Source organism: Alligator sinensis, unplaced genomic scaffold (assembly GCF_000455745.1).
Source record: "Alligator sinensis unplaced genomic scaffold, ASM45574v1 scaffold278_1, whole genome shotgun sequence".
In the NCBI taxonomy this organism is placed as follows: Eukaryota; Metazoa; Chordata; order Crocodylia; family Alligatoridae; genus Alligator; species Alligator sinensis.
This window is the reverse complement of record NW_005841952.1, coordinates 3,349,140-3,363,182: the sequence shown is the minus strand read 5'-3', so window position 1 is coordinate 3,363,182 and position 14,043 is coordinate 3,349,140. Positions and strand designations below refer to the sequence as shown.

At 46.5% G+C, this 14,043-nt stretch overlaps 1 protein-coding gene across 6 annotated transcripts in view; it reads right to left on the bottom strand.

Moving 5' to 3' along the window:
* The window catches only part of IGSF9B (immunoglobulin superfamily member 9B), an 89,753-nt gene that overhangs the window by 35,586 nt on the left and 40,124 nt on the right, over positions 1-14,043 (bottom strand). For all 6 annotated transcript variants that reach the window (XM_025200029.1, XM_025200030.1, XM_025200031.1 and 3 more), the window contains 3 exons: positions 11,531-11,672; positions 11,021-11,166; positions 6,402-6,544 (listed from right to left, as the gene is read on the bottom strand). In XM_025200029.1, coding sequence (XP_025055814.1) covers positions 6,402-6,544; positions 11,021-11,166; positions 11,531-11,672 — 431 coding nt within the window. The remainder of the gene's footprint in view (positions 1-6,401; positions 6,545-11,020; positions 11,167-11,530; positions 11,673-14,043) is intronic.

The following is a 14,043-nucleotide window of genomic DNA, read 5'->3' as shown; positions in this document are numbered from 1 at the left end:
TCCCTACATCCTAAACTTACCCTCTCTCTATCTGCTTCCCCACACCTCCTTCCCCTAGCTCTTCTATTTATTTTCCATAAGGATAAGGTAGTTCAAACCAACTGAATAAAATACATGGTAGTGGCCACAGTGCAGTCCTCCCTCAGAACCTACTATATTTCAAGTCATGGTGAGCCACTACATTGCATGCATTTCAACTCCCTCTTCATTCTCATAGCTGTGCTGTGACTGACTTTCTTATTTCCAATGACTCTCGTTTCTTCACCAGCCTTAAATATTTGGCAAATATCACCAAACAGGGCCCCAAACAGCTCACCCAGAATCCCTCTGTCAGCCCCTCTCTTAGCCTGTTACATATGATTAGTATGGCTCTGCCCTCCATGAGGTAAAGGCAAATCAAGTTCCCCTATGTCATCTACATATCAATTTTTGGAGGATCCATGGACTAGTGACAATAACACATGGTGCTAATCATGAGTAGGGACTAAGCAGCACATGGCCCCTTTGTGGGCGGGGTGGGGCTGGAAGGGAATCTGGAATACACACATATACTAAGCAATGCTGAGCTGTAGGGTCACTGTGGCTGGAAATGCTGTTGATTCTGCTCACTGGTTCTCCCAGTGAACTATATGGTAAATCATAATCCATTTCCCTTTGGACTAATATCATGTATAGTTGTACTATATATAAAGTAGGTGCCCAAGTGCTGCTTAAAAGTGTTTTTATGAAGTACCTGTACTAAAACTTGCAAGTTTCATAAAAGGTAAAATGCATCAGTTCTGGATCAATTAAATCTATGGGTACTGTATGCAAATCACTGCAGGCGTGTTTATTTCAATGTCCGTGTTTTCAAATTTCCTCCTCACTTCCATGTGCTTAGGGAGAGCAGGGTCTGATAGTATGGAAGGGGGGGGAAGGGCTGCAGGTGGAAAAACGTTGGAGAGGCTAGAGGGAAAAGGGGCTACCAGACCCCCCCCACCCCCAATTTATTTTCCCTACTGTAGGGGGGGGGAGGGGTACACATTTCAGACAAACCTCTGATAACCATTCTATACTTGGAAAACCACACAAATTTAAGTTTTCCATGTATAGAGTCTGATTATTGGGGGGGGTCCATCTTATAATCAGTGTCATCTTATATTTGAGTAAATATGGTACCCCTACTATACCATGTTTACAGGGCCCAAGTGAAGGATTGGCAGAAGCCCCAGTAAATAGCCTTTCTTTCTCCAATCTATTGTGCCAAGCAAGGGAGCTGCCAGCACCTCCACTGTAGGACTGCTCCATACAAATTTATCTCGGTATCTATACGTTCCTCCCCCTCAGGACATGGACAGACAAAATGATTATACTGACTTAAGGGGGAACTTTATTCTCTGCTGACCCACGGTAATATTTTGTGTGGCTGCTCTGTCCTGCAATGACCAGAAGCCAAAATGCAGTAATCCACCCCAAATGAAATGGGTAAGTTATGGTAGCTCAGCTTCTACTTCCTCACTGGAACATGGAAGACACGCAAAACAGGTACCGTGTGTCAGCTGGTGTACGGGGCGTTAGCTCCCTTCGATTTAGAATAATTTAGTCTGTTCACACTTAAAGCGTGCCACTGCTGCAGCCGTGGTGCTTGCTCTCTCGACTTTCCCCAATGGTCCACACGTTTCCGAGTCAGCACCCTAGTAGAGTTTGAATCCAACATGACAGCAGCCAGAATCCATTTCAGCAACTGTGTTGCAACCAAAAGGCAGGGGAGCTCTTTATTAAACTAACCCTCCACTGGCACTTCAACAGATAAGGAACTGGGCGCAGGAGTATGGGAAGGGACAGGAGTTGATAAGGATACAACTAGAGATTATTTATACTGTGTTTACTTGGTGACAGCTGGCACCAAAATGATTAAGCCCATCACTATGCTACTGGTGGTGAGTTAACAGTCATGATTGAGCTCTTCAAAGACAGCACAGAAGATTCAGACACACAGTGCTGTTAAATTGAAAAAGCATGTACCTCAATCCCTTGCACCAGGTTGAAAAACTTGTGGTAAGTGTTTACCAAGATGTCATATGCCATGTAATAAGCGTGTTTCCTTTTCAAACAGCTACTGTTACAGCTAGCATAAAGGGTTTTAACCAAGGAGATGATGGCACTACCTCGAGGAATTTATGTTCTAAAGAGACATTGTCAGTAACGTGCAGAACAATGCTTTCTTACCTAGCACTTTCATAACAAGTCTTTTTTTTGAGCCTTCTGGTTTTTAAAACACATTTTTAAATGTTTGCAATCATTCTGTTAAGTGGGATGGCTAGTCAGCCAAGAGGCATGAATGTGTTGCTGTGGTTAGAGTTGCTAGCTGTAATAATGTTATATGGAACATTTCTCTTTTGGGCATAAATTTGAACACAGCCCACGTCGGTAGTTCTCAAAGACTTTACAGAGAGAGTTGGTAGGACACTATTTTATATTGCCATCAGGAAGGAAGCAGCACATTTAGACCTCCTTGTTGTTCTCTGTGGAGAGGTCAAAAACACTAGATACGCCCAAACAAGGAACTTCTCAGGCCCAGTAACATAAATGCAACAGGGCAAGCTTGAGAGGCAGAGGCAAGGTAGAAAGGAGCAGCTTATAGTACCAGTTCCTATACTCAGAGCTGACTTAGGGACAACCAATTTCTGTATCCAGCAAAAATTAATCCAGCACTTCCCCCAGTGGGTTTTGGTTTTTTTTGGCAATAAAATTAATGCATTCCCCATCTGAAAGAGGTAGAAAAGTGAGAGAAGCCAATAAACTTACAATGGTTCCTTTAAGCCAAGAATAAACTAAAACAAGATATTATATCGATGGCTGGCATATCCAAGCATCTTTCTACTGGCAGCAGCCATCCTATGGAAGTGACATTACCCAAGTTGCCCCCAGCATGGAAGACTGATGCCAGAGATTGCAGAGCGTCTAGAACGTGTTTTATAATCTCTTTTTGATTTGAACAAATTATTTTTTAAAACTTTACATTTTAAACACAACTTTAAACATTTAAAAGAGAGAGACTCAATATTTAAAGGTTGGCATCCTTGCTTGGATTGTTAGACTAGGGTTATAGAAGAATCAAGGCTTTAAAAGAGCCTTTTTATTTCAGCTTCCTATGAAGTGAGTCTGCTAGGCTGCATCCAGATGAGCGTGGACTTTTGGTTCTTGGGGACAACTAACAGCTGCACACCTGGTGCCACTGCTCATCTGCCATTGCAGCAGAAGCTCAACAGCGATCTGTTTTGCTTCCTTGAAAGGAATGCGAGGGGAGAGTGAAGGCAAAAGACAAGATACCAGGAGGTAAACAATTAAATATACAAGTTACAGTGCCAAGGTCCACTTGTATCTGCTCCCATGATCACCACTTCCATAGTTCCCTCTGTACCATCTAGCGAGTTCTCCCTGACTGCAAGTATATTAGATAAATGAACCACTCAGATCCTGGTAATGCACATACCAATGGTGTTGCATGTCTTTGCTACCCATTCATTTCCTGGACTGTTCTTTCCTACCTCTAAGTATGATACTTTAACATTAGAGTGGCACTTACAACTGGACACGCACCAGTCCATTCCCACCAAAGCTGTGCCTTGTGGGAGACTGTGCAAGGCATTGAGCAGCACCAAGGGATTTTGAAAAAAAGTGGGGTTGAGCTCCTGCAATTTATTGAAAACACACCCACTTGCTGTGGGGATCTCTAGGGGTCAAACCAACCCTCCTCAACAACCACACCTGTGCTGCAAGGTAGCAGCGAGAGAAATGCCTGAATGTGCAGTGTGGATGCAGCCCTAAGTGATACCAGCTAGGGACAGACATTACACATAAATTGGTACAAGCGACGGAAACTAGTTCAAATTTGTAACGCAACAAAAGTTCAGCAAAGCAACTACTCTCAGAACGGCTGAAATAAGTTTACAATAAATCTGCATGGATATAGTATCAGACTTAACTGATTTAAGTTAAAATCAAAATTTATTGAACTGCTGTCCCAGATCCCCTCCAGATTCAAGTGAAGTTGTTGGCTAAGACCTGGCACAATCATCACATAAGTGTGATGGAGACAGAGCTAAGGTAATTTTCTGGTGTTTTTTTGGTTTATCATATTGCATGTTAAAGTTGTGTGTGCTGTCACTGTGCCTTACCGGGCTATATCTTAGCTTAGCTGAAATTTTCTGTTTGTTACATGCTTGAAGTTGCAAATTGCTGTGCTCAATGAATGCTCTCTTCAAAGAATGGACTATTCTTGTTCAAGCATTTATGAATTCAGTGCCACTGCCTAAAGTCTAATATTAAATCTGGTAACAAACTCAGTCCCCAAGCATCCAGGATGCTTTGCACCTCCCCCCCAAACTTCCCCTCGCAGGTTGGGAGGGCTAGCCTTGGCCCAAAGTCTGCTCCAGCCGAGCAGGAGGGCATGCTTCTGGCTTCGAGCCTGGGCCGCTGCAGGCATGCACCTGCATTTCTGGAATCAAAAGTGAACGTCTGTTCACTCAATCAGGTCAATCTACACAGCTTAAGCAAACCTGCGAAGATTGAATTGATTCAGCCTCGGGCTTTTTGACTGTCTGCTGTGTTTATAGTGATACTAATGCTGTGTTCAGGAGGTTCAAACACTGCGTAGGTAGAAGCCACGAGCTCTATACTAGGACCCAGGATAAATGAACTTAGATCAAAGGACTCTGCGCTAAGCCCAAGTTTAATTGCCACACACAGTTGAGTCTTTTTTTCCCCCCCCTTGGTGAGAACGCTGGATTCTGCAAAGAGCTGCAGCACGTGCTCGACAACATTTGCAAAAAAAAGACAGGGTGTGTCAGTTGAAAATCCCCACAAAATCTAGGATACCCACCCCTTCAGTCAATGCAGGGTACATATTTTTCAGGGGCATGAGGTTTATTCCTAGGCAGAGCCGAACAGTGAATTCACATATTATCTAGGGAGTCAAGCACACACCTTTCCCAGCTCTGCTCCTTCCCTCTGCTTCTCCTTTTCAGGTTTGTTTCCTTCAGTTAACACACATTTGTCACCGTTTGCCTCCGTTTTGAAGAAGCGCTTTCCTTTACAGCCTCCACGATCTTCCACACCCCCTCTCCCACTCATTTTCAGCATTTCTCCCCTGCTTAATTCCATTACGTTCAGGGTTCTCATTCAGCGAGATTTGCTCTGCTATAAGAGATCAGTACTTTCCTTTAACAGTGAAGGGAATACTATTAAAGGAAGGTGGTCTCAAAATTTATGGAGGAGGTGGCATTTCATTGGCGTGACTCTTTAGGAATCCAAGTCATGGCACCTTAGAGCTTGAACGCTTAAAACTGACCCTGCAAAGCACTTGCATCTCTTCTTAGTTTTCTGCAAATCTGTCCTGTTGACTTCACTGAGATGGGCTCATGTGCTTGAGGCACTAGGGTACTTTGGTGGATCAGGGCTGGAGTACCCTGTCCATCCAATTCATTTTTTGGAGAGAAGCATGAGAGGGGGGAAACATGCAACCTGGCCATTTCCCACTCAACAGGAACTACAAGTGATGCAAGAAAGGACTTCAAGCTCTGCTTGCCAGCAGATACCAGCCGCCCTTTCCCCAACACCACCTCTGCTCCAGATCTCAGCACCATCTCCACCACAGCAGCCCATGCTGAATCAACTGCTTTTGGGACTCTCCCCCAAACTCGTTCCTCTGGTATCTTTGCCCGAGTGGCTCTGACCTGAACAAGAGCCACATATCTTCCCCACCATTGCCTCCCAAGAGCATCCCACTGAACTGCCACAGGCATCCAAACCTTTCTCCCACCTGCTCCCTATGGTGCCCATGTCCACTGCCTCGTTCCTCTCCCACCCAGCTGTTCTGAAGTGGTTGCAGCTGCGTGTAGGGTGGCTCTTAGACAAAGACCAGCCAGAAGTCGGTCTTCCTCCGCACCCTGCTCGCTTCTCTTTTTTCCCCTCATGCTTCCCTCTGTGCTGCCTCGGTAATGGGGTCTACTGCTGTCTTACTCCTCAGGCAGCCCTCAGCTCCCCTTCCAGGGGCACGTGGGGGAAGCGATCCAGATTCTCTTCTTCCTCTTGCAAGCTCTCAGTGCGGCACAGCAGAAGTGAATGCAGCAGGTGTGTGGGGAAAGAACTAGGGAAGTGAGGAAGCAGAGTGGTTCATCCCACGTACGCATGATGGAGACATCTGTAAGGAGAGTGGCAGCACCAGAGTGTTTCAGGGAAACCGTGTCATCTTAAGTGACCTAGACAGGAGCTAGGCAGGGTTGAGGGGATGTACCTTCCCCTGCAGCTCCCTGTGACCTGACCCATTCACTCCACACCAGCGGTCACATCATCAGACCCTTCTAGGTCCCTTTGGTGCTTATCCAAAGAATAGTGGGGCAGTTCTGGAAACACTTTACCTTCTCGATTCGCAGGGGACGTCCATCTTTGTTCCACTTGACGAGGGTGACTGGTGGCTCTGCCTCAACTGGACAGCGGATGTATCCATGTATCCCAATGGGAACGTAAAGGATGGGTGGCATGTTCACCACACGGGCAGGATCTGGTAGAGCAGGATAAAGTTATCGTGCGGAAAATAGGCTAACCTTTCCCTTCCCTTAACATGAAGGAAATTCCAGGCTTTTGTTACTGCACCCTGGTGCGAAAGAGTCAACATCATTGCTATAATGGAGTTCAAAACCCAAACGCTAATCCTGCAGCATTCATTATCCCCTGATGCTAAAGACTTATCTTCAGGCCCATCGTTCTCTCTAAATCCATTATAATACTAAGCATATGTATAAAGGTTGTAGTGTTTTTACTATCCTAGCCTAGGCCCATGGAAAATTCTCTTTAAAAAACGCGTATACAACATACGTCTCGTCCCCGTGTCTGCTTTAACTCCCTCTTGGTCCAGAAGGTCCTAGATCTCTCACTTGTTTTCAACCAATCTGGCCTCGTGGCTCACAAAAAACTACTGGATCAAGAAAGGGAAAATTTCCTACAGTGAAGTATGCTCTGCGGAGAGAGCTCAGAGCCCAGCACACGCACTGTAGCTAACAGTGACATGGAAAAAAGCCCCAAAAGCTACAGAACAGGGAAAACCCAGGCTTGCTTTCTATTTCTTGAAGCCTCAAAAATTCTAGCCTAGGAAGTGACTTTAGTTAATTGGAGAACTTTTTAAAGGGTCCCAGTACCAGAACCTCAAAGAAATGAAAGCTGGAGCAATTAAGAAAGTAAAGAATTTTTCAGGCAAGTTATTGCAAACTATTTGCTTGCTGTTTGTTTCTGGAATCACTCAATGTCCTATTAACATTCAGGAGAAAGGATTTCTCTGTTAAAGATTAAACATCTCCACCCGTTCAAAGAAGATGCGAAAGCTCACAATATGGCTGAGATTCTCACCCACCCACACAAGTCTTCCAGCAACCCAAAGAACAGATTTCTAGGAGAGATATTTTTTTTTTTTAATTAAATGTGGGTGAGGGAGGGAACTCTAAACTTCTTTTAGAAGCAAAAAAATACCCAGTTCTTTTAAAGATATTGGCTTCAACACAAAAGAAGACAAGGCATCTTGAAAATGTATCTAAACAGTGACAGCATCAACCTCACACAAACTCTGAACGTGAACATGCTGCATCTGCTCAGACCATGACTTGTACACGTGAGACTTTGCCCTTGTAACTCAGCTGACATGCTACAGGGTCAAGCCCTTCTATGCAGACTGAAGCACAGAATAGAAAGAGCAGACAAACCATTTTCCAAGTGTGGCATTCAAGGCACAGAGGGCTTCATGTGAAATGCCTAATGTCACACCGCAAATTAATCTGAGCCAAAAAGTAGATCCCAAAGGACCACGAGTCCCAATTCTCACATATGTATGTGCTCCTCTTTAAAGTTCTGCAGAGAGCCAAAGCTTATTTAGGCCAATGGGAGTCTTTGTATGGATATCAGCCGCCTTTGGATCAAGCCTTCTATCCTCCAACTTCACGTATGGAGTCTCCATCCTAAAATTATGAGAGTAAATCAGGAGCCAACTGGTGACTCCTGCATTTTAAAACAAAGGGGCAAGTCAAGTTGGGAGTTTCAAGACATCAGGCCCCCTTCCCTCTGCCTCTTCTTCAAGGGAGAATTACAGCAGAGATCCACAAAAACACTGTTACTCTGCAGCTGCCACAGAAGGGGCTACACAAAGGTTTAGAAAGAGACGAAAGCCCATTTTTGTGAATCACTTTAAATGAAAGTGAACGTGGGACATGCAGGGTGTTCCACAGAGTAGAAAGGCAAGAACTGAGTGGACCCGAAACGAAACTACTCCAAAGGAAAAGGAGTTTTCTGCAAAAGTTACCTACATCAAGGGCCCACATGCCCCCACCCATCCAGAATTTTGGAGATGCTATTTAGCTATTTCAGGCCCCCACCTGAAGCAGCAGCATACAAAACACTATTTTTTTTTTCTTCTTGGAGATCTGGTCACCAAATCACTCGTCTGATTCTCAGTTATACCCTCCTCCCTGACCCCATGCCGCCTCTCTGCATGGTTAGGCAGAGAGGAAGAAACAATTTATTTCCCTAAATAAACTCAGAGTGATGTTATGATCCAGCCATTGTCAAGGACAAGTGATGGGGGGGTGGGGAAGGGGAATTTCTTCTGTGACGGATCTCAACATATACAAAGTTGATAAGAAAGAATTAGTCTGTTATGCTGGTTTGGGGGTGTCTTTTTTCCCCTGTATGTTTGATGGCTTGCCACAAGAGAAAAACAACAGCAAAAAGGTAAAATGGAGAGATCTTAAAGATTGGAAACTGAATTATTAAAGTCCATACAAGACCTTACGCTATTGGCTCCCAAACACGGCCAGAAAAACTCTCTCTCCATGAATTTTGGGCACTGCTATTTGCAGAACTGAAGTCCATGTTGGTGTATGTAGGGAGTTGGGAGGGGTGGGGGCTGGGTATAGAAAAAGTTTCACTTCCCCAACCTCCTACCTTGGACATTTTAACACCAGTCATTTTCTCCAGCCCACCAATGAGAGTTACCAAAGTCATGCAATTCTGGTTGCGATGCTGGAACAGACTGGAAAACCTGTGCGTGTGTGGAATCGTTCTACCCTCCATACTCCAAGGAAACGTAGTAAGACAGACTGGATGGCTCAATGGATTAGTGAAGGGATCCATAGCCCAAAACTTCTCACTGGCTGGCATCGAATCTGGTTCAGTAACAGCCAAATGCACCAGATTCTGCTATATTGATTTGATATCTAAGAGCCCAAGCGTCATCTTATTCTGCCCTACTTTAGTCCCTGGAAATCCATTTGACCATCTAGTAGACTCCCTGCCCATAGAAGGCTGTTCCCGAGAGTACATTTACCAGTAGTATCCTACTCCAGAATCAGTTGGCCTTCAGGACAGAGTTTAAGGCCCACGGCTTTGTTCCAACTTTTGCCTCCACTTACTAAAACAAAACACTTCAGGGTTTTAATAGCAATAAGGTAAAATAAGGGCACAGTCAGTACTGCAAGATGTAGCAGTTTGGGTCATTACTGCAGAAAGCTGTAGGAGGAGAGGAGATGCTACATGTGAAGATGCTGGGAGGTGGAGAAACATTCCCTTCAGAATCTGCTCTCTTCATTTTGTTTACACCATTTACCTGCTTGAGTTTAACATTTTCAAAATGCAAATATATGCAGAGGAGGCAGCAACACTAACAGGGTTTTACAGTTATACACACATGAAAAAAAAAGATAGGCAGACATATGGTATCAGGTGTCACCATCTGATATCCCCATGTAATAGATGCAGTTTGCTAGTAATCGAGGTTAATAAGCATTTCGTGCCATAAGCAGGCAAGTCGGACACTGTTCTAAAAAAAGTGTCCAGCCTTTTATAAGCTGCAGTAATATTTCTTTCTGCCTAGACATGGTAAGAGGAAAGAAGTCCCAATCTGAGGCATTTCACCAACTTCCATCGCCATCTTACCTGCACCCAAATCCCAATAAGACAGAGCCTCACTGAGCTACCCAGAGATGACTCTCAAAGTAAGCTCCATTCTGCGCTCCCGGAGACAAGAGGGTTAGACCATGCTGGCCTTTCAACTTGTCTCAACATCTTCACTAGTGCCAAGTGGGTGTATAATACTCTCCTTTTGGTCAGGTAGTATTTAAAGTCCTTCACACTGGCCTAGATAACAAGACAAGGTGCAAAGTAGTGATAACCCAGGCCGTGGGGAGAAGATCTGGCCTATTCTGTATGTGAATGCAGAATTGAGTTTCTTTGCCTTTGGTTACATTGGAAAGCTCTGGCAGAGAGTTGGGTCAAAACCCTAGTCTTCAGAGCAACCATGGGCTGCGAGTCTCAGAAGTGCCTAGCACAATACAGAAGGGCAGAGGGAATCTGACCCACCCTTTATTGCAGTGAGCTGTTATCAGGGATTTCTCAGAAGTATTAACCACCCTCTAAAATACCAGATACTGGCAGTCCAATGTACTCAAAGCATCCGTTGTCTGATCCAATGTGGCAAGTGTCAGGCACTGCTGCATCTAAAGTAATTAACCCCAAGACTATGCCAGCCAGGTCTCAGCAGATCCAGCAGTCTAATGCCACTTTAAAATCATTTGAACCCCGCTCCATGTTTCTTTCACAACCACCTGACTCAGAGTCCCTGGCAGTGACACCAACAGGAAGAAATTCTTTATGGCGATGGTTGCCAAAACATGGAATGGGCTTCCAAGGGTGGTGGTGCTTTCCCCTACCTTGGAGATGTTTAAACAGAGATTAGACAAGCACCTAGCTGGGGTTACTTGACCCCAGCGCTCTTTCCTGCCCAGAGCAGGGGGTCAGACATGCTGATCCAATAGGTCTCTTCCGACCCTAGAAATCTCTGAACCGAAAGGCCAGCCAGAAAGCCTCTAGGTCTGGTTGACACTGACTTTTAGGCCACCTACTTCCCACTGCATGCTGTAGCCTACTGGCCCCAGCCCATTCCTCTGCATGAGAAGTCCAGGCTCACAAGCCTCTCTGCCTTCCTGTCTCCACTCACACTGCACTGTCAGGTAGGCAAAGGCAGATGGTGAGCGGCCAAGGCTGTTGCTAGGGATGCAGGTGTATTTCCCAGAATCCTCCGGTTTGACGCGAAAGATGATCAAAGTCCCATCAATCAGGATCCGAACCCTCAGTTTCAGGTCACTGCAGAGAAGAGAAAAAAGAAGGGAAAAAGATGTGTGGAAGGGCTAGAAGAGAACCGGAGCGAGGGGTCAGCAGTCCCCAGCCTACCCCAGGGGAGCTGCACCCCGTCCGCTGCAGGGAGCTGGCAGAGTGCTCCCACCCTGCTTGGGACAGGAGGCACGTGGTGCTCCTAGCACCGCAGGAAGATGCACCAACCTGGCACAAGCCGGAGAGGCCGCTCTGGAAGGGTAACCCATCCAGCACATGGAGATGCCCAGAACAGCAGCCCCACTCCCTTTCCTACTCAGGGAGGTATAGCACGGACCGCAGAGCAGCAACCACTCTCAACCTGAGCCAGGGGACCGAGACCCGACATCAAGCTTACTTCTTAAAGTAGACGTTCTCCTCCTCCCAGTACCAAGTGTAAGTCAGGTTGCCCGGATACGCCTCGGCCTGGCAGGTGAACAGTGCATCCTGGGAGATGTTGACGGTGATGTTCTCTGGAGGGGAAACGATGAACGGGGGTCCTGGGGGACAGCAGGAGACAAACAGTTACTTCAGCAGCTGAAAGGCAGTGCTAAGCATACAGACTTGAACATGCAGGCAGCTCCAGGAAGGACAGGCTGCAAAACAGCCTCTCTGGACAGAGGCAGGATCCTGCTCCCTCCTCTCACAGGCTCTGCCACTTGAATTCTCTCTCTATTACCTCTCCGTATTTTTTGTTTCTTTTAAATTATGTATCCCAGGCCAAACTGGCCAAAAGTAATTCCAAATCCAAGAGTCCAGAACTGTAAGTGGCCCTGCTACTGGCAAACATCCTCCACCCCATCTGGGGCTTCAGATGTTCCCAAAAGCTTTGGTGGGCATCCTACTTGCGGGCCCAAGCCCGGAGGCTTGGGGTTCGGATGTCCCCAAGTTATACTTGCCTTCAGCCATAAGGCCCTCAGAGCAAGCTAGGGAGAAGACTTCCACTTCCATAAAGCCGCTACACCTCGGCGGGTACTAAACCACACCAGCAGAGCAGTTCTCCTCGAGTGTGCTTTAGGAAAACTGCCTTCATGGACACAGATGCATGGTATTTCCCCTGCCAGGTTAAGAACTTGATCTGAGCCCACAAGAGGCCAAGAAGTGATCCATGACCAGGCGCTACGCTTGATCTGCACCAAAAGGTACCTCTCCATATATTCCAGCTGGCTTGAATGACTGCCATACTGGCTCCCCTGTGCACACAAGCTTGGCTCCAACCCAGAGCTCTGCCAACACAATTGGGTCAGCGATAGAGCCCTTCACTCCGGAGCAAATATGTTCAGGCATGGCCCTCCACCAAAAGGGATAAAAGGGTAGCTAGCACTATACCAGGAGGGGATGCTGTACCTTTAAAGCAAGCAGGGAGGGACTGTGAGCTCTGTTGTAAGACAATCATGCAGCAGCAGTAAAGGGGAGGGGAAGTGGGCCTGGAACAGGGTTAAACTTTAAGCAGCGTAAGCCTCCAAGCTGTCTGGATGGGAGGACAGCATGTTCTGCTAGCAGCTCTCCCACCCTCCCCCAGGCCTCTGCAGAAGGGCAGAGTTCAGAGTATGAACTAAACATTCAGTCCTTAAGATGGAGGAGAGGGGAAGGAGCAGAAGATGAGCTCAAAGGAGGTAGGGAACACAGGCACCTGAGCAAGACAGGCTCTGGCCACACTACCCTGGTGGGGGCAACCCAGCTGGACACCCACACATCTGCTGCAGCTGCCGTGCTGAAGGTACTGCTCATTACCACAAGAGACACCGTGCCCTCTATTCATCTCCCCACGCACACCTCTTCTTCAGCCTTGCATCTTTCCAGCACCCAGCTCAGTTGCTTCCAACTCCAACACCAGCCAAGGTGAAAGAATGCTTCTCTATAGTCCAAGCAGTGCAGTCCAGCACCCTGGGCTCCTGCATTGTATTCCCTGTTATGAGGCTGTGTGATCCCACAGTCAGAGCAAAACTGGAAGTCAGGACTCCAGGGTCCTATTTCTGATTTTGCCACTGGGTGAGCTTGAGCAAAAAAATCACTTAGTCTCAGTTTCTCATCTCCATCCTTGCCTTGCTGGTCCATTATCAGCTACACAAGTGCCCCAGCATATACTGCTTAACACATCTGCTAACACAAGGCATTTTCCTAGTGCAGTTATGGCCTGGGGGTAAAAACCAGAGGAGCAGCAACCTGCCCAGGCTGTGGCAAGGATTAGTTAATGTCTTTTAAACCCTTTGAAGGTGGATAGAGCTGTATAAGTAGAGTGTGTCACCCAGGGGCTCAATAGGTGTGAAATTCTAAGCTCTCTTCCTTTGCAGCAAGGACTGACCCAGCAGACTCACAAAGGAAACAGAAGCAGGTTTCCAGGGGAAAGGGCCCTGCATGTGTTGCCTTCATTGCACACAGCACTTCATGGCATTTTAAAAATCTTTCCATGCTTCTTAAACAATCAATCAACACCTCTGTTAAAAAAAAAAAAAAAAAAATTGGGACAACTGCTTAATCAGGATGACAGGCCGTCCACTGGGGTGTCCCAATTAAGTGGATTTTTCTGTGGTGTGAAAGGCTTTCGGAGCCATTAGGCACTCGTACAGCAGCTGTGCGCCCCACGCAGACACAAGTGCACACACAGCTCTTTCTAAGCAGGCAAGGGCTCCAGGTTCCTTTCCGGCAGCAACACAACGCTCGGTAATGAGCAAGCGTGGAGCCCTCCGGAAAGTGACTGCTCCGTCCCACAGTGACACATCCTCCGTACAGTAGGAATTAAAAGGACGCGAGTCTGAAACAAGTTCTCAAGCATTTTCGTAACGTGGATCACATGTGAGCCATGAGACTAAATGGAAGTGGGTCATCTCTCTCATTGACATAACTTCCCTGTGGCAACTACAGCAATTG